Source organism: Camelus bactrianus, chromosome 6 (genome assembly GCF_048773025.1).
Source record: "Camelus bactrianus isolate YW-2024 breed Bactrian camel chromosome 6, ASM4877302v1, whole genome shotgun sequence".
Taxonomy (NCBI): Eukaryota; Metazoa; Chordata; class Mammalia; order Artiodactyla; family Camelidae; genus Camelus; species Camelus bactrianus.
Genome location: NC_133544.1, coordinates 43122690 through 43144476, shown reverse-complemented (window position 1 = coordinate 43144476; position 21787 = coordinate 43122690). Strand labels below are relative to the sequence as shown.

The 21787-nt window shown below is 34.6% G+C and overlaps 1 protein-coding gene across 1 annotated transcript in view; it reads right to left on the bottom strand.

The window, feature by feature from the left end:
* Positions 1-21787, bottom strand: part of MAP4K5 (mitogen-activated protein kinase kinase kinase kinase 5) — a 112756-nt gene that overhangs the window by 89422 nt on the left and 1547 nt on the right. Inside the window, exon 3 of the mRNA XM_074365552.1 lies at positions 1517-1574. Within this exon, the coding sequence (XP_074221653.1) occupies positions 1517-1574 (58 nt within the window). The remainder of the gene's footprint in view (positions 1-1516; positions 1575-21787) is intronic.

Below are 21787 nucleotides of genomic sequence, written 5' to 3'. Positions count from 1 at the left end.
AAAAAACAAACCTGATTCAAAAATGGGCAAAGGACTGAACAGACATTTCTCCAAAACAGATATACAAATGGCTAATATGCACATGAAAAGATGCTCAACAATACTAATCAAAAAGGAAATGCAAAAAAAAAAAAAGCCTACAATGAGAATCGTCCTCTCACCCATCAGGATGGCTGCTATAACAAATATAGCAGAAAAAAAGCATTGGCAAGGATGTGGAAAAAGTGGAACCCTTGTAGTATGAGTAGGAATATAAAATTGTAAAGCCATTGTGGAAAACAGTATGCTGGTACTCCAAAAAAAAACAAAAAACAAAAGAATAACTATATATCTAGCAATTCTAACTCTGGGTATATACTGAAAAGACTGAAAGTAGGGTCTTGAAATATTTACATGCTTATGTTCATAGCAGCATTATTCTCGATAGCTAAAATGTGGAAACAACCTAAGTGTCCATCAACAGATGAATGAATGAATAAGTAAAATGTGGTATATATGTACAATGGAATGTTATTCAGCCTTGAAAAGGAAGAAAACTCTGAAATATGTGACAACATGGATGAACCCTGAGGACTGTTTCACCTGGCTAAGCAAAACAAGCCAGTCAAAAAAGACAAATACTGTTATGATTCCACATATAGAGTAGTCAAACTTACAGAGACAAAAAAAAAGTAGAATTGACTGCCAAGGGCTGTGGGGAAGGGGCTAACAGGAATTTATTTGTTAATGGGTACAGAGTTTCAGTTTTATAAGATGAAAAGAGTTCTGGAGTGAATGGTGGTGATGGTAGAAGCACAACACTATGAATGTATTTTAAACCACTGAACTGTACACTTGAAAATGGTTTAAACGGTAAATTTTATGTTATGTGTACTTCACTAAAGTTAAAAAAAATTAGAGAAAAAGGAAAGCTACTACTGTTCTCATTAGAAACTTTTAGGTTATCAAAATAACAAAATCACTTCAGGTTTTATATAGTAGCTTTATTTTCAAAGCAAATTACTCAGTACATTTTAAAACAAACAGCCTTCCAATAGATAGAGGTATAAAAAAATAAGCATTAGGCTAAGACCAGAGTTATTAAACCTCTATCAATTAGCCAGGGAACAGCGGACATATAAAATATAATTATCTTGACTTTCACCAAATATTCTCCCCAAATCAATCAATACTTTACTAATCAAATTCTCATAAAAGCTAAAACTGTAGTTAAAGTAATTCACTATAATCTTAAAAGAAATTTACTTTAACATCGTTGTCTTCCAATTTCTGAATGTGCATATTTCAAACTTCATTTAGCAACAAAACTGCATCAAATTCATCCTTAATGAACAACCTCCAATGGAATTTAAATTTAATACAACTGTATTGGAAATACACTGCCCTGACAACATAAAAGATCTCTTTTGGAAGAAGGGAAATACAGAAGGAAATATGGAAACTCCTTTTAAATTTCATACTTATAAACTGCACAAGAAAAGTTTTCGAAAATTATCTTGAGAGCTTTAATACATACCAGGCTCCAATTTGATAATTTTTACTGCAGCCAACTCTCCTGTATGTATATTTCTGGCCTAAAATAAAAATGAAAGTATAATTTTTAAAAAGTCTATCAACTATATAAAAGTTACTTGGTAAAAACAAAAATTAATTATTGCTTATCAATCAGGCTTTTATCAAAGCTGAAAATCAACAAAATCTTTACTTCTAATGAAATGAGTATACTTATTTTCCCATTAGAGAAAAATACAGAAAAAACGCGCACACACACACACAAATTACCTTTAGTCCTGCCATCGAAAGTCAACTATTGTTTAAAATTTTGGTGTCCTTCCTCCAAGTATTTTCTTACACTGACTTTTCTTAATCAAAGAAAAACTCATAGTTTTTATATATTTTATAGGCCTTTAAAGGAAAATAAAAAACCAAATTATCTGTATCTTACTATACAGAGGAAAAAAGTCAACAATTAGCATACATATTTCCTTTCTTGCTCTGTGTATGTGTGCTCAACTGCATATGTGTTTTACAGGATGTACCATCACAGTCTTCTACAACATGATTTGCAATGCTGCCTAATTTTCCATTGGTGGTATATATAATTAATTTAACTTACCTGCTGTTTTTGGACATTCAGGGTTTTATCATTATTTTGGAATTATAAATGGAGGGATATAAATATATATCATAGCTTTATATATATCCATAGATTATTTGATTATTTCCTTCAAATAAATTCCTAGAAGAGAAACTATTTACTACTTAACAAAATATCATGGACAGACTTAGTATAATTAGTGCGCAATGATTATCACTGCAAAGATTTCAGCACATATCAAAGTTTATCAGTAAGGGAACCCACAAGCATAACTGTTAGGTTGAAAGATATGTGGATTTTAAACGGATGTATTGCCACATTGCTCTGAAGAAAATTATGGTGATTTATACTCTCACCAACCATGGATGTTTAAACTATGTCTGCCAAGTTCTACTGTAGGTACAAATTTTTATTCTTTTTTTTTTAAAGTTATGTACTTTCTCTGTGCTATACATAATTCTAAATGGCTATATAATAGTTCATATAATCATTCTCCCTTACTGCCAGACATTAAGGATGTTACACATAGTCTTTTCATTATTTAAGATTATTTCTTTCAAATGGATGCTAAGGTATAAAATTATTAGGTCAAGGGTATAAATATGAACATAAGGCCATCAACACACACTGCCAAAATAGTCTAATAGCAATGAAACATTATATTGTCATCACTAATATAAGTGCTCATTCTCACTGTACCCAGTGGTACATCATATGTGGAAATACAATTTAGTAATTTATAACATCTTTCATTTCACTATATTAGATTTGAATTTTCATACTTGGTATAAAAAATAAGGAGCATATGATGAAACAGAAAAGTATGATTATACTTACTTTGCTAGGCTAAGTAGGTCATATTACCAGAGGAAAGAAGAAAGTGGAAAAGAAAAAGGGAAGGGAATAGAAGAATAACAAAGAATGTAGGGAAGAGAGGCTTAGAAGGGCTATTTTTAGAAATAACACATAGAGTATAAGAAAAAGAATAGAATGGAGGAGAAGGACACAGAGGGAAAGTCACAAACAGAAAGGTAGAAGAAAAACGGGATTTTCTACAGCATCAATCTCAAATATTTGTGATGAGAAGTTCATATTTTCCTCATCAATCACGTAAGTAGGGTAAGGAGGAGTTTCAGGAAGAGAAAACAAGTATTTTAACACCCCCCACCCCTGGTTACTGGTTACCCCTCCCTCAACTGCAAATGTATTTACAGAAGTGGGGAGAGGTCAGCCAGAAGCCTCACACCACTCCTAACCTCTCCTCTTCCTCACCCTTGGACAGAAGAATTGCCTCAGGTCTTTTCCAGTTTCTAAGATCTTTCAGCATTTATTTCTATACAGTGGAATATTATTCAGCAATAAAAAGAAATGAGCCATCAAGCCATGAAAACACATGGAGAAACGTTAAATGCCAATTGCTATGTGAAGAAGCCAGCATGGAAAAGCTACATACTGTATAAGTCCAACTATATAACATTCTGACATTCCAGAAAAGGCAAAACCATAGAAAGTAAAAACAACAATGGTTGCCAGGGGTATGGGGAAGAGTGCTGAATAGGTGAAGCATGGGGAATTTTTAGGATAATGAAACAATTCTGTATAAAACTATATTGGTGGATGTCACTATGCATCTATCAAAATCCACAGAACTGTTTACAAAGAGTGAACCTTCCTGTAAATATGGACTATAATAAAATATCTATATTGGTTCAATAATTGTACTAAATATACCAAACTTAATGTAAGATGTTAATAAAAGGGGAAACTGCGTGGGTGGGTAGGGTGTGGATGAATGTAACTCTATATATCTGCTCAGTTATTCTATCAATCTAAAATAGTACTAAAATTAAATCTATTATTTTTAATAGAATATATACAAAATTAAAATTTAAGTATATCAGTACTTTTAGACACACTAAGTCAATTTTTATGATTAGAATCAACACTAATATGTTATATTTCAATTTAACAGAACCAAAATGAAGAGGCAAGAACCAAGAATGCCTTGTTTTAGACATTCTCAGAGGCTCAGAAAGAAACAGATCATTGGAAGGTTTGAACAATCACAGAACCACATAAAATAAAGATGGTATTTTAAAATTCAGCTACAGCATGCAGAAGCCAAAATATATTCTATGTCATTATAGAAATGAAAAGTAAAGAATATAAGGTATAACTCCCACTGATAGGATAAATACTTAAGTGTCAAGTCTCCATTTTTGAAGACATATGTCTTCTCTCTCCAAATGCAGAACTGATGGGTAAATGTTCATACTCTGTAATTTTCCAGCTGGAATTTTAAAACAGAAAGCAGTACCAGGCTCTTTTATAATGAAAGGCACAGAGGCTTTCAGAAAAAAAGATCTTCTAAACAGAGACTTTACAGATTCAATTTACTAAAGAGATCTTTCAGAAATTTAACTACACAATTTCACACTATAATCCAGTGGAGTCATACATAGCACTGGTTTCTGAAATCCAACATTTCCTTTCAACAAATTAAGTGTGATATTCTCAAGCATTTTCGTTTTTAACTTTAACACAAAAGAATTTGAAGATCCTGCATTATGTTAATAAAAGGAACTAACAGAAATGCCACAGCACCTCTACGAAAGGATCTAAGTATGATTCCTACTCATTTAGTTTGTTATTATTATACACTTTAATATTCAGACTTAAGGATATACTAAACACCCAGAAGTCTAATAAAATATTATACTATAGTTTATCTCTTAACTCTTTATTAATCAAGAATTAAAATTACTGGGTGGAAAAAGTAAACTAATAATAAATAGGATCAACGTCACTATAAAATACATAAAAGAGCTTTTACACTTAAGTTTCTATTTTCGTTGCCAAGGTATTTACTGTATCTCTTAATATTTCCAAGTCAATTTGCTACCAAGGAAGTATTTTATTGAAACTCGCCTGTCTTAGATTTTTAATTCATAGTAAAAAAGTTAAATTTCCACTTTTACCAAGAAAAAAATTAAAGATGCTTATCTTCCTAAGCCGTTTCTATTTCAACAATATTATGAAGCTGCCAGTTTTATAGGCCATGAACTTTCCCATGTGTAAAAATTTTAATGTGACTAAGAAATAATTAAAGGAAAAGTCTTGAGTTATCAACAAAGAACAGGAAGATAGGATTTAAGGCACAGTATGTCTCAGTACTGAGGAAGCCGGAGGACAATTTTTTTTTTTTTTTGAATTGGGGTAAAAAAAATATAACTGGCAAGTATTGATAGTCATCTAAATGTTATGGCAACCAAGATGGTCACCATGAAGATAAATGAGATCAGCTCTTGTGTTCCATTTCACTGTTTTTCACATTAAAGCCCCTCATCCTAAACCCAGTTAACCTCCAGCATTTTTTAGGGTTACAAAACTTTTCCATGAAGCCAACTGAGGGCATGAATTTCAAATATGCTCCCTTCCTCCAAAAATATTCTTTAACATGACAACAGAAAATCCAGATTTCTCAATATTTGACAATGGAATGTTTGTGGAACACTGTCTGACTGGTTCACTAATTCAATAAACATTAATGAATACTAAATATTACTATTTAATAAATATGTGCCAGGTACTGTTATTGATACTGGGGATGGAATGAAACAAAATAGTCCTGTCTTCAGCTTTTATCAGTGGAAAGACATGTAAGTGATAGTAAATACAACAATGTGAGAAATGCTCTCAAAGGTGACACAAGACAACACAGGAGGGTTCTAAGCCAAGTCAAAGCTGGTTGGAGAAAGCGTCCAGGAAAAAGTAAATCTACACTGGGATCTGATGAGAGCCTTTCCTGGGAGGAGAGGGGTGGGTAAGGAATTATAGCAGAATTCCAGGCAAAAGTGTAAAGATAGGAGAAAACATGGTCATTTCAAAGAAGTAAAATGATCTTGCACTAAGGAAACATAAGAGTGTAAAGAGGCAATGGTGAAATACGATTCTTCTGAAGCTCAAGCCAGACTGTATTACGTACTACCCTATTGTAGCTATCATCTACTAACTTCTTGGTCACCTCTTCTTGTTCATTTAAGATGTTATGGCTCCTGGCTCACGGTGTTCCTCTCTACCCCCTTCCTAGGCACCATTCTTAGAGGCTTCAATATCCAGATCTACTCTGAGTTTTCATTCTTTAGCCTTCTATCTGAACCCTAATTTAAAACATCTCAATTCCTGATCACAACCTATCTTTACAGCTCACTTACTCTAGTTGTCCCATTCCAGTAATTCTTCCACCTTATCAACCCAGTGCATTCCCATACAACTACTAATTATGTCTCTCAATTCCGCACATCTTCCCTTAGCTGTTAGGGTTCCATCATCCACCACTATTTATAGTCACTCCCTTGAAAACATCCTTAACTTCCTTTCTCCTCTTATCCTCTATCATACTAGCCTAGCAAAATCCTAATCTGATTAAACTCAATTATCCACTAATTCCATACTGATATTCATAACTAAATGTTACTGGGGGAAAAATTATAAAAAACACACGAACTGGTCTTATTTTCAAATCATAACACAAACCTCAAACTACAACTTCTCCACTAGGTTTGATTTCCTATTCTTTATAAGGAATATTTTATACCTCTCTCTTAAAATCTTCAGTCATGCCTAAGCCTCTTTGTTACTCACTCCTCTGTTACCTATACTAAAATGGAAGTTAACCATTTCTTTATATAACATTCTCCTATGTAGTCTTATGGCTTTAACATAACAAATCTCTCCTCCCTTAGCTCCAGACTCCTAAATCCATGGAAGCCTGACAGGCATGTCAACCCTAATATGCCTAACACAGAACACTCAATTATCCCTGCTCCACAAATCCATTCATCCCCAAATATTCCCAATCTAAATAAAATTTACTGCAGCCAGTTACTGCTTAAGTACAAAACCCTAAGTCATTCTTCATAAGAATTCTTTCCTTCACATTCTTCCCATCTGATCTCTCAGAAAATGGTGATGGCTTAAAAATATAAAGCAATTCCATTAACTTCCCTCTATCTCCTCTGCTATGCTCAAGTCCAAGCCTGTCTCCAATAGGAACTAGCAAACTATTTAACGTGAAATGCAAAGAAATAGCATGCCAAGGATAACCCCTAATTTCTGGATTGCACAAGTGAGTATACACTGCAATCCCATTCACTAAGATCACAAACACAAACATAGGAAGATAGACATATTTTATGAGTGGAGGGGGAGGACAGTGAAGGAACACAGAGGAGGAGCTCAGATTTGAACATATTTAAATTTTAGGTTTCTATGAAACCTAGAAAATATGAAAAGATCAATTACCAGTAATGAAATTAAATCAATAAAAAAAATTTCCAACAAAGTCTAAGACCAGACAGCTTGAAAGGTGAACATTTAAAGAGTTAACACCTATCCTTCTCAAATTATTCCAAAAAAAATGGAAGAGGAAGGAACACTTCTAAGCTGATTCTATGAGGCCAGCAACATCCTGATCCAAAACCTGACAAGACATCACAAAAAAAGAAAATTAAAGATGAACAGATGCAGAATTCCTCAACAAAATATGAACAAGCTGAATTTAACAATACATTAAAAGGATCATACACCATGACCAAGTGAGATTTATCCCAGGAACGTAAGGATGGTTCAATATCTGCAACTCAATCAATGTGATACACCACATTAAAAAACTGAAGAACAAAAATCATATGATCATCTCAACAGATGCAGAAAAAGCTTCAGACAAAGTTCAACATCCATTTATGATAAAAACTCTCCAGAAAGTGGGTATAAAGAGAACATATCTTAACACAATAGAAGCCATATATTACAAATCTACAGTCAATGTCATATTTGACAGCTAAAATCATTTCCTCTAAAATCAGGAACAAGACAAGGGTGCTCACTCTTGCCACTTATATTCAACACAGTTTGGAAGTCCTAACCCCAGCCATCAGACAAGAAAAATAAATAAAAAGAATCCAAAATGGAAAAGAAGAAGTAAAATTGTCACTGTTTGTAAATGACATATTATATAGATAAAATCCTTATGATGTCACCAAAAAACTATTAAAACTAATAAATGAATTCAGTAAGGCTGCAGGATACAAACTAATATATTACTCTAGCTTTATAGTATAGTTTGAAATCAGGGAGCATGATACCTTCAGCTTTGTTCTTCTTTTTCAAGATTGTTTTGCAATCTATTGTGTTTCTATACACTAACAATTAACTATCAGAAAGAGAAATTAAGAAAACAATTCCATTTATAATTGCATCAAAAAGAATAAAATACTTAGGAATAACTCTAACCAAGGAGGTAAAAGACCTGTAGTAAGAAAACTGTAAGACACTGATGAAAGAAACTGAAGACGACACAAACAAATGGTAAGATATACCATGCTCATGAATTGGATACATTAATATTGTTAAAATGGCCATACTACCCATGGCAATCTACAGATTCAATGCAATCTCGTCAAAACACCAATGGCATTTTTGATGGAACTAGAACAAATAATTCTGGAATTTATATAGAAACACAAAACATTCCAAATAACCAAAACAATCATGAGAAAGAAAAACAAAGCTGCAGGTATCACACTCCTTAATTAATTTATACTATAAAACTACAGTAATCAAAATGGTGTGGTACTGGCACAAAAACAGATCCATAAGTCAATGGAACAGAATAGAGAAGCCAGAAATAAGCCCACTCTTATGTGATCAATTAATCTATGGCAAAGTAGGCAAGGATATACAATGGGGAAAAGATAGCCTCTTCAAGAAATGGTACTTGTAAAATTGGACAGCTACATGCAAAAGAATCAAACTAGACTGCTTTCTCACACCATACACATATACCTTAAACTCAAAATGGATAAGAGACTTAAATGTAAGACCTGAAACCATAAAACTCCTGAAACATAGATAGTGCATTCTGACATTGGTCTTAGCAATATTTTTTTGAATATATCTCCTCAAGCAAGGGGAAAAAATAAATAAGGCTACATCAAACTTAAAGGCTTTGTTTTACAACAAAACAAAAATGCTGCCTATTGAATGGGAGAAGATATTTGCAAAAAATATATATCCCATAAAGGGTTAATACCCAAAATCTATACAGAACTCATACAACTCAACATCAAAAAAACAAACAACCCGACTGAAAAATGGGCAGAGGATATGAACAGACATTTTTCCAAAGACATACAGATGGCCAACAGGCATATGAAAAGATGTTCAATACCACTAATCATCAGGGCAATGCAAATCAAAACCCCAATGTCACACCTGTCACAATGGCTATCATCAAAAAAGACAACAAATAACAAGTGTTGGCAAGGATGTGGAGAAAAGGAAACCGTCATGCACTGCTGGTGGGATGGAAATTGGTGCAGCCACTATGGAAAACAGTTGAGGTTCCTCAAAAAATCAAAAATAGAACTGCCATATGATCCAGCAATTTTACTTCTGGGTATCTAAGTGAAGCAACCAAAATACCAGTTTGAAAAGATACATGCATGTCACTGTTTACTGCAGATTTACTTACAAATGTAAAGATATGGAAGCAGCCCAAATGTCTACCAATAGATGACTAGATAAAGAAGACAGGATGTGTGTGTGTGTGAATATTACTCAGCCATAAAAAATGAAACCTTGCCATTTGTGACATGAATGGACCTTGTGGGTATTATGCTAAATGAAGGAAGTCAGACAAAGACAAATACTGTATGATTTCATTTATATGAGGAATCTAAAAAACAAAAACCAAACAGAAATAGACTCATAGATCAGAGAACTAACTAGTGGTTGCCAGAGGGGAGGGGGTTGAGGAATAAGTAAAACAAGTGAGAGAGATTAAGAGGTACAAACTTCTGATCATAAAAAAGTCATGGCAATGTAATGTACAGCACAGGGAATAGAGTCAATAATAGCATAATAAATTTGTATGGTGACAAATGGTAACTCGACTTATCATTGTGATCATTTTATAACGTATAAAAAAACTAAATCACTCTGCTGTGCATCTGAAATTAACATAATATTGTAAGTCAATTATACCTCAATAAAAATAAGTAAATAGGTAGGTAGGAAGGAAAGAAGAAAGAAAACAGACAAAACTGAAACTATAACTACTCCAAAGATACTCTTCTATTAGAATCTCAGTTTGGAAGAACTTTTAGAAATCATCTAATTCACTTTTCTTTCTAAAAAGCAATTAATTCTCTTCTACTTAGTCTATGGAAGTCATTTGGTCAACCCAATACATTCATTTTTAGGATAATTTTGGTTGTATGAAGAATTTTTATGATAAGCAAAATCTACTTTCCTATAATTTCTCTTCAGTGGTCCCAATTTTGGTCTGTGAGGTAACACTGATTTAGACTACTCCTCCCATGACAAATTTCAGATACCTAAATTCATTGATTTATTCAGTAAGTATGTATTGAGTACCCATGGCAGTCAGAAGGCCTAGTTCTAATTTTAACCCTGCTCAGATAAAAACATAAAAGCTCCCTTCTATGTATGGATGATATATGCTAATTTCTTCAACATGCCATATACAGATTCCAGACACTTAGTACCATTCTGGTTACTATGTACTTTGACTATATGCTCAAAGTTTGATGTCCAACAAAATTAATAGTAGTTAAAATTTTAGATTCATTACAAAATTCACATTATAGGTGACTTTTCTTCAAATTTCTATAAAGTTATGATATTTTTAAAATTTAAAAACAAACATTGAAAAGTGTTATATTCAAAACAGAATGCAGTACCTTTTCCTGTGATAAGGGCAAAGTAAAGCGCTTCATTTCACTTTTATTATAAATCTTTTTGGGAAAAGAGGAGGTTATAAACACACATTACATAGTATATAAGTTATGTAGATTTCAAGGAAACCACTTCCAATAAGATTATCAAATTTATGTGAACAAAATATAGTAAGGGGGGAGTCACTGATAGCATATCCTCCATATGAAAATTCAAAATAAAGATTAATCATTCATTATTTTAACATGTATTCACTGAGCGCCCCTTATGTGTCCAGTACTTTAGGTATCAGGGTAGTATTGGTGCGTCAACAAAGAATTACAAAGATTTACCTGTCCTGTTTTAGTTTCCGTGGGACAGTTTTTAGATCAATACAGAAAAGTTTTCTACAGCACTTTAAAAGTAAAAGCAAATCTACTGCTTCTAAACATACTAGGTCCTTATTATTTAAACAAGTTAAAGGGCCCATTGTCAAGGACAGGGTAGGGATACATGTACTGTGTAAGAGGTCCCAGCCACCTCCCAAATCCCTTAATTTTGGTGGCGCAAGTTCTTCCCACGCTGCCTTCTACATAGTTGCCCATGTGTAGACAGGTGCTCTCTCTTCCATGGAAGGAGGCTGTACTGTAGTGTTTGCCCCACTTTTAAGCCCAAGGCCTGCCTGTTAGAGTGACCCCAAATCTGTCCATATGAGATATACCTTCAGGACACATAGGGAAATACTGGAGACAATGTGCTTGTTCAACAATAATGAATTAAAAATTGTACAATGATACAAGGAAATAATACACAAATATTAAATGTGTATATTCACTGACATGAAAAGCTGTTTGTGACATACTGTTATATGAAAAACATACATTATCAAATATACATGTTATATATATACTATATATACTGTGCTTATATATGCTCATATATAACATATATTATGATGTACATATATTATTATGACTTTTTAAAAGTCTAGAAACATATACAACAATATTTATCTTTCGATAAAGGACGTACATGTAATTTTTCATTTATTCCTATGTCACAGTTTTCTAAAATGAACACATATTACACTTTTTTTTTTTTAAAGGTAGGAAAGAAGGCTATCTATTCTGAAGCAAGGAAGAGAGAGACACAAATAGGAAGGCAAGTCCTACCCATGGATCTACAGAAAGAATAAGAAATTATTCCAGGGGGAAAAAAAAAGTGGTAAGGGACCCAAGCATCTCCACTGTAAATTACAATTAGGGGCTAAAAACCTTAAAATGCAGAAGTTGTTAATAATTTATTGCAAGTTATATCTATTAAAATATACTGTCATGCTCACATTTGATTCTTCTTGATATTGATAAAAGGAAGGGTTAAAAAAGAAGGGCAAGAAGGCACAGTGCACCTAAAAAAGAGGGTGCATGTGTGTGAGAAGTAACACACCGGTTCACAAAACATCCTTCTCAAGATGTGGCTTAAGTTAGAAAGAGGCAAACAGATGTAACCAGCTAATGCTACAGAAGGCAGGCTATTCTACTGCTTATAATGATTAGCATTTTGTTTATTTTAACTTGTAATAACATTACCAACTCTAGTCTATTGGACACGATTAATCTAGGTAACAGTAAGTCTGAAGTTCCAACAAAATGAGCATAAGAGAAGGCACATCAGGAGGGGTGTCTAACAACCAAGAAAAAGTTTCTCTTTTTAGTTATTAACAATGCAGAGTGGCTATGAGCTAAATTCATCACCACAGTAAAAGCAAACCAAGCCTGGGCTCCAATTTGGAAAATATAAGGGTAAGAGTAACAACCAGTGGGGTAACCAGGAAAAAGTGCTTCTGAAAATTGATGCTGAGACCTGAAGCTTATGTATATATTCGAATCAGTCCAAAAAAACCCCCACCTCTCAGCAGAGGGGTTAGGCAGCAAAGTCTCATCTGACCATCTGCCCATAACTGGTATAGAATTTATGTGCTAGGCAATGTGTTAAGGGCTACGTATACAACAATGAATTAAAAGATGCAGTTCCAAGGCAGCTTGGTATAGTAGAAACAACAAAGATTATAGAGTCAGAAGATCTGGAGTCATGTCCTCACAGTGCCACCTACTAACGGTAAGATCTAGAGCAAACAGTAGGTTTCTTTTGGGTAAACTGGAGATGATAATACATCTGTCCCATCTACCTCATAGGATTTTTGTGAGAAACAAATAATATACTGATTGTGAAAGACCTAAACAAACATTAGTCACTGTTAGTCATTTTAATCCGATTTCATTTTTATAAAGATGTTAGAAGGTATGACTCATGGGTCCGACACCTCCAAGGATAGACTGGGCTATCAGCCTGGCTTCCCATATCAACTACTCAAAATCTCAGTGGGAGATTATGACATTTAACAGAAACAGAGCTACATTAGACCTCAATTCATCTTGCCTTTTTCAGAGAGTTGTCTACCCTCTCTAACCTAAGCAGTACTTCACATAATTGGAAAGCAATAGCCTTCTCTAATGACACTCAAACGTATACAAATACTCAAAACAGTCCAATGCAGCAAAGTGAAACTGCCTGCTCCAATTTATCTGATCCAGAACTAAGCTCTTAAATTGGCAACAAAGCCCTGAAAACACAAGCATCACTTGTTAATCAGCTTCATGTTTCTCTTCCTGTGTATTTGGTCTGAAACCACAATTTAAAGGTTAGAGTGATGTAAATCATCTACACACCCTCACACCATACACAAAAATAAACTTAAAGTGGCTTAAATACTTAAACCTAAGACAGGACACCATAAATCTCCTAGAAGGAAACATAGGCAAAACATTCTTTGACATAAATTGTAGCAATGTTCTCCTAGGGCAGTCAATAGAAATAAAAATGAAATAAACAAAATTAAACTTACAAGCGTTTGCAAAGCAAAGGAAACAATAAACAAAACAAAACAACAATGTATAGACTGGGAGAAAATCTTTGCAAATGATGTGACTGACAAGGCCCTAACTTCCAGAATATACAAACAACTCATATAACTCAATGACAAAAAAACAAAAACAAAAAAAACCCAATCCAAAAATCGGCAGAAGATCTGAACAGACATTTCTCCAATGAAGATATACACACAGCCAATAGGCACATGAAAAGATGCTCAATATTGCTAATTATCAGAGAAATGCAAATCAAAACTACAATGAAGGATCTCCTCACACCGGTAAGAATGGCCATCATTTAAAAGTCCATAAATGATAAATGCTGGAGAGGGTAAGGAGAAAAGGTTGGTATGGAATGTAATTTGGTGCAGCCTTTTTGAAAAACAGTATGGTGACTGCTTAAAAAACTAAAAATAGGCTTACCATATGATCCAGCAATCCCACTCCTGTGCAAATATCTGGAGAAAACTCTAAATTGAAAAGATAATGTGCGCCATAATGTTCACAGTAGCACTATTTACAACAGCCAAGACATGGAAGCAACCTCAACGTCCATCAACAAATGAGTAGATAAAGATGTGGTATATATACACAATGGAATACCACTCAGCAATAAAAAAGAATGAAATAATGTTATCTGCAGCAACATGGATGGACCTAAGTGAAGTAAGTCAGAGAAAAGACAACTGTCATATGATATCAATTCTATGTGGAATCCAAAATAAAAGACAGAAATGAACTTATTTACAAAACAGGAACAGACTCACAGACATAGAGAACAAACTTATGGTTACTGAAGGGTAAGGAGAGGGAGATAAATTGGGAGTTTGGGATTAGCAGATACCAACTATTATATACAGAATAAACAACAAGGTCCTACTATACAGCACAGGGAAATATATTCAATAACTTACAATAACCTATAATGAAAAAGAATATGAAAAAAATATGTGTGTGTATACAGGTGACTGAATCACCAATCTGTACACCAAAAACTAATACAACATTGTAAATCAACTCTATTTCAACTAAAAATAAAAAAATAAATTTTTAAATTTAAAAAAATGAAGGTTGGGGTGAAACTTTTATAAATTCTGAACGGAAAACTAAAATAAGAAGTCAAAGTCAATCTGCATTCTACTCCATTTGTCCTCATCAAAAACACTGGAAATGATTGTTAAAGTAAAAATGCTGAGCCTATGAAAATAAAAATAACAAGAATACTAGATGCATTATAAGCCTAAGGCAGAGGTTGTACCTAAAAGTCAATTTTGGAACTAGAATTTATATACTTGCACCAGTTATAACATTGTTTTATGTCTATTTTCACAAAGTTAAAAGTATTTTAAAAACTTCTTTCATAGTTTTTGCAACATTTCTATGAAAGTAGAAAGGAGTTTTAAAATAATTTGCCTCTAACCATGACCCAGAGCTTCAAACCCACCATCAGAACCATCTTCTTTTTTTAGGCAGTCATAACATAAGCCTACTTCTACACAGTAAGAAAAATAAATACAAAGTAAGAATTTAACAAGATGACTTATAAAACAGTAAACATCCGTAACAGTACACTTCACCCTAAGAAAACGTTTTATTTTCACAGTAAACTTGCACAGTATTTAACATAACATCTAATTAACTAACTTTAGTAAGATACTCACTAGCTTAATAAAAAATGTAATTTTAAATAGGATTCTTATTTCCTGCCCTTAACCTATGTTGGCAAGTTATTCACTCTCTCACTCTAACATGAAAACCCAATAGTCTCTCATGTCAGACTACCAGGACACAGAAAGGATAGTATACATTCACACAAACTGTGCTACTATCAAAAAAAGAAGGAAAAAAAAAGTAGATGAGGTTTTGATACCAAGTGTCAGAGAAATAACAAGCAAAATAAACGTCCATCCTCCATCTATCACCTTCAGATGTGTGGCCATTAGGCATGTCTATTTTATTAGCATTTAAACATTAGAGAACCCTGGTGGAGAAAGATATAGTAGAAGCAGCTATATATCTTTTTTTCGCAAAACCATGCTATTAAAAAATGACAAAGAAATGGTACTTACATACAACTGCTGAATTTAACTTAATTAAAATCACAATGACTTATACTCCTGCACCAGCCAATGAGATGTGATGACTGCAATAACTGTACCTCAGTTCTAATTCTTAACCTGAAGTTTACAATTCAGCTATAGAGATACGTTCAGGTGATTCAGTAAGACAGAGAGATATTTAAGACTTCCCCTCATTACCCAGATATCCGCTTGGCAAACTCCTCACTGGCTTCAAGTCTTTGCTGAAATCTACTTGAGGCCTAATACCCTGTCTATCCTAATGTAATTCCTCAACCTTCCCCATCCCATCCTGGCCATCCTGAACTCCTTAACTGGTTCAGTTTTTTCTTCTTTCCATATCTTTAATCACCTTCTAACATATCATACACCTTATTTATTACGTTTGTTGTTTATTCCCTCAAGAATGTAAGTTCCATGAAGGCAAGAATCTTTGTCTACTTTGTTTACTGGTGTATTCCAAGACCCCAGAACAGTGCTTGGCACAGAAGAGGCCCTCTATAAATATTGGCTGAATACTCCTTTCCACCCTGTCATCCCCCAGCTCCATCCCAGCTCCCCATCCATTAACATGCCTCATCCTAACCATACTCACAGGGGAACAACTGGGACTGGAAATCAATGGAGGTTCTATTTCAGAGAAAAGAGGGAAAGATGAAGGATGAGGAAAGGGGGGGGGGGAGGTTTTTAGTTTATTACCTAGTTTGGTCCCTAATAATCTAACCTAAATTTTTGCATTTAATCTTTCTAAATTTTCAATTCCTCCCAAATTCTTTGTCTTGACCTCCTTCTCTGTGGATTTCCTTCTCTACACTCAGCAACACTTCTGGTCTGGGTTATAAGTCAACTTTAAAGAATAATAACTGAAAAATTATAATCATTCTCACTGAAAGAAAAAGTCAGAAACAGTGGAAGAAACATCTGTGTGCCTCATTTCTTTTTCTCTTCATAGTTAAGCTGCTTCAAAAAGTGGTCTACATTCCCCCATTTCCTTACTGATCATTCACATCTAAATTCTTTAGCTCTTAATGGACCCTTTTGACTCCTTACTTACATGACCACTATGTTGCTCATTCCTTCAAAACATTTTCATTGAGCACTTACTACGTGCTAGGCACTATGCTAAGCTAGTTGATTTAGTGGTAAACACAAGTTCCTGGTCTTGCAGTCTGAGCAAAGGAGGAACACTGACTGCAACAAAGATGAGTGACAAGTGATAAGCATCATGTAAGAAGTCAAACAGCAGACAGATATGACCTTATCTAAGGGACAGAAAAGGCCTCCCGGAAAACACAATGTTTAAACAGAAATGCAAAGAGGAGACGATAGATGAAAGAGGAAGAGTGCTCTTGGAAAAGGAAATAGTACCTGCAAAAATGTAAAGGACAGAGAGCACATATAAAGAACTGAAGGAATTCAGTATGGCTAGTATTAGGATCTGCAGGGCCTAAAAAGGCATATTATTCTAAGACTTTATTCTATAGACAAGAAGAATAAATGAGAATGACACAAAACTTTGGATTTGTATTTTTGGAAAGATAAAAACATATTCCTCACTGCAGTTAAGAGTAGAAGGAAAAAAATGGATGCAGGAAATGATAGAGATGAGCTCTCAAAACTCTTGATTTCTACAGAAGGAACTTCCTCATACCTTTTTGTTTCTTCTCAAACGCCTTCAATATATCATTGTCCTGTTAGTACTATAAAACTACTGCCTTTCCTCAGCTTGCCTACAAATGTACTCTCCTGGGTGACCTCATCCATAGTTCAAAGGTATCTCCCCATAAAGTGATGAGTCCCCAACCTGTATCCCTAGACCAGCTCTCTCAAGGCCAAAGCTGCATCTCCCACCATCTGTTAGACATAACCACCTATGCACTATCATACTTCCAAAACCAAACACAAGATCTGGACACCATAAACTTGGTATTTCCTAATCTGTTGATGGCACCAATGTAGTCACCCACGCCAGAAATTCTAAATGCCACTGACAACCTGTTTTTCCCTCACTGATCACCAAGTAATTATGATCATCTTCTAAACATGACTCAAATCCTTCACCTCCTTTCACCTCTAACATCAGTGCCTAAATTTAGGCTTACATAAACTTTCATCTGGATTATTCAGTATCTGATCTCTATACTTCCAGAAACTACATCTAATCCATCCTCTCTACCATGAGAGATTCCCTCTTAAAGTGTTTTTTCAGTTTACAGTAAGAAGTCCAAATTCTTTGATATGACCTACAAGGTCCATTATCTGATCCTTTTCTGCCAAAATGAAGCTTGTGTCCTCCATCTTTGGAATCTCTACCAGGTTTGGTCATATCAAACTTAGAAAGCAGATACAGATTCCTCAAGACTCATCATAGTTTCTCAAGCCACCAGATGTTTGCACACAACTATTCCTACAGCCTGCAATATCTTTCCCATCTTGTCCACCTGGAAATCACCCCGTGTTCTTTTAAAATCTCATTAAATGTCCCCTCCTCTTCTAATTTTTCCTGGTTCACATCATAGTTCTCTCTCCTCTCCTCCCTTTCCCTGTTCCCACAAAAAACAGAGTTGGGCATTTCTTCCACTTCACTTCTATTCCAGCACTTAGCAAATTATGACTGTTCACATACCTGTTTTCCTGACTGAATTATATGTTCCTTGTTGATAGTGTACTTTCTCTTTCTTGTGTTTGCGTCCCCATACCCTATCATACAGTTGGCACTCAATAAGTATTTCCTGAGTAAATGATGTTTACATAAGTGTGATGTATCAAGCTTTGTCTCTATACTATGGGATCCTGGGGTAAACTTTATAGTATCTAAAGCCAGTCCAGAATTGTGACTTCTGGCTTGGAGGAGAGAAAAGTAGGGCATAGATAAAAGAGGGATTCAATACAGTGGACCCAGTTCGTCCAGCACCCAGAGAATCCACAGAAGTGATAAGACTATGTGACAAAGGTTTCTATACAAATTATAACATTTAAAACTGCAAAAAAAAAAATTGGAAACAACAAATATGAAACTTAGAATGATTAACTAAATTACAGTTTGTTCAATGGATCCTTTAATAATGGTATTTTTGAAGACTATTTAAAGACCAGGGAAAATGCTGCCATTCCAATCAAATAGGAAAAAGAGCTACATCATGATCTCAGTTTTACAAAAGCCATGTTTAAAAACATACTGGTTTAAAAACATTTAGGAAAAATGCCTGAAATAAACCATATTAAATTATTAACAGTATTTATCTCTGGATAATTTTCTACAATATCATTCAACAAATATGTATTGAGCACCTATCTGTCTGCTATTGTACAGTGATGAAAAGGAGACAGCTCTTCTTGTCCTCCTGGAGCTAAACATGTCACATTTTTATAATCAATCAGAAAAAGCAATACAGGTTACAAAAAAATACATGAGATTGCCCACTCTAAATTTATATCCCACAAAGACTGAAAAAGATTACTAAAACCTCTCTGGAATGTAGCCTGGGAACAATTTTACACAAATATTTGGATGAAGACTGCCTAAGTGGCTTGTGCTGCTGTGAACTGCATCGTGACATGACAACAGTCTAGAATACTATGGACAGAGGTAGTAGAGACACTAGATCTCCAGACTTCCTTTTCCTGTTAGCAGATCTAAAAATTAAGTAATTATAAATAAAATTTGCTCAGTTGAAATTTAATTCTTCATCTACCTTCCACCATGTTTCTTTTCTCTTTTGTGTTTCTTTCCCCTCCACTATTTCCTGCTCTCACCCTGTGATTTACCCTATTTATCTAAAAGAATCTGTATAGTATTCTTCTTTCAGCCAAGAAATAGCCAGTTTAAGATTGAGCTCTCCCTTCTTGGGAATTCTCAGAAAAGACAGGAGCTTCAGAGGGGAACTGTGTTTTTGAAGAACATAAAAATAAATTCACAAAATATCTCAAAGCTGTGGTATTTTTAAAGCTCTTGTTCCATAAGATTAAAAAAAAAAAAGTAGGGATAATATCTGACTAGAGCAGCAATTAATTTACGTTCATTATTCTTCACTGTAATTATTTTGCAAGTTTACATCACAGATTGAAATTCTTCTAAAACTTTCTAAGATTTTCAGCTCATCCAAAACACAGTGATAAAAAACAAAATTAAGTGCTCTTCAACACTACAATCTGAATGTTACATGTTTTTAGGCATATTAAGGAGCAAATATAAACTGACAAAATTCTGTGGGACTTAGTGTGCTGAAAATGGATATGCTATGATATAGTTTTCCAGAAATATTTTTCCTAGAGAACAATAATTGACATTTATAAGAAACATACATATGCATGATATCATAATAGGCATTACAAGAACATAGAGTATTAAAAGCTTAGTGTTGTGATATCAAAAGCATATGCCTGGAGAACTAGGGGACATTACTGATATTCGTTCACCCATTCATTCATCATCAAATTTTCAGAAAGTGCTTATTCTGTGCCAGGCATAATTCTAGGTACTATTAGAGTTAGAGCACTGAACAAAACAGATAAAACTCCTGCCCTCAGGGAGTATGTTAGTGGATTGAGATAGACAATAAATGAGACAAAAATAAGTAAAACACTACATTAGATAGTGATAAGTGCTAAGAAAAAAGAAGTAGGAAAAAAAAGATTTGAGAGGACACAACAAACAAGGAGGGAAGGGAGCAAGCCACGTGGCTGTCTGAGGGAAAACATTCTGAGCAGAAGGAACAGCCACATCAAAGGCCCAGAGGTAGGAAGATGCAGATTATGCTCAAGGAAAAGCAAGAAGGCCAGTGGGGCTAGAAGGGGAAGAGTAATCAATGCGGTTGGAGAGAACAGGGGGAGGGGCTGGGGCCTCCCAGAGGAGTATTTCAGTAAGGCTTTCCTAGACAGGTAGGATAATAACAGTTGGAAACGAAGGTGGGAGGTGATTCTAGGTAATAAGAACAAAGGGAAACAAAAGACAAGGAACCACGGTTTTGAGGATGTTTAAGAATCAGAGGCTGGCTTGGTGTGGAATGGTATACACATAAATGAGAGGAAGCATGAACATGAGGGAAGGGGATCATGAAGGGTAAAGGTGGTGTATGATAAATAACCAGCCTTCCATCCTCTGTTTAGGAGCTGTGGAAGAGAGATATAGGGCAGGGAGGCACCAGCACAAAAGGTAAGTGTTAGCTGCCCCTTTAATATAATCCTTTGCTTGCTTTCCCTGGCAAGGATAAAGTCCTGCTCCAGATATTCCCTTTGTTTGTGATACTTATAAAGAAAAAAGGTGGAGGTCTTGAGATTTTTGTGGGGAAAACACTTTTTCTTGTAATAGGGAGAAGAGAAAATATTTAAGAACTGGAATTCAAATTATTGTACTATTAACATGAACTGAGCTGGACTGATCTAATACGTAGTGAATCATAAGACAAAGATGACTAAAAAGTGGGACTGAGAAAGCAAATAGGAATTCCAGCTTTTTAAAGAGCATTCCACAAAATGGCTTATCCATGGATAAACAATTAAGAGTTAACTACGTCTAAGTCTATAAAAAAAAAAGAGGATTGTATAATTACCTACTTTGAATTAAAAGGTATTCACAGGGCAAAAGCTGGAACTTTCCTTACAATTCAACATCCCATACTAGGATAGTGCCTAGTACCGAAGATTCAAAAGCCTGTTTAAAGAATTAAAAGCCAACCCATTACCATCCATCTCAATAGAATCAAACAGTGCTAGAGCTGTCATAACACAACCTTGAACTGTTACTATTAATAGGGAGGATATTAAGCAAAAACAGAGAAGTTAGGAAGAAGGGATGTTTTCCTTCCATATTACCAACCTGTGCAAAACAACATTCCCCAAAGGAGTCTACTGGTTAAATACTCATGTGACACAAGACCATTTCAGGTATATGCACAAGTGCTGTTTGGAATAATGGGATACATAACATGATTAAATCCAAT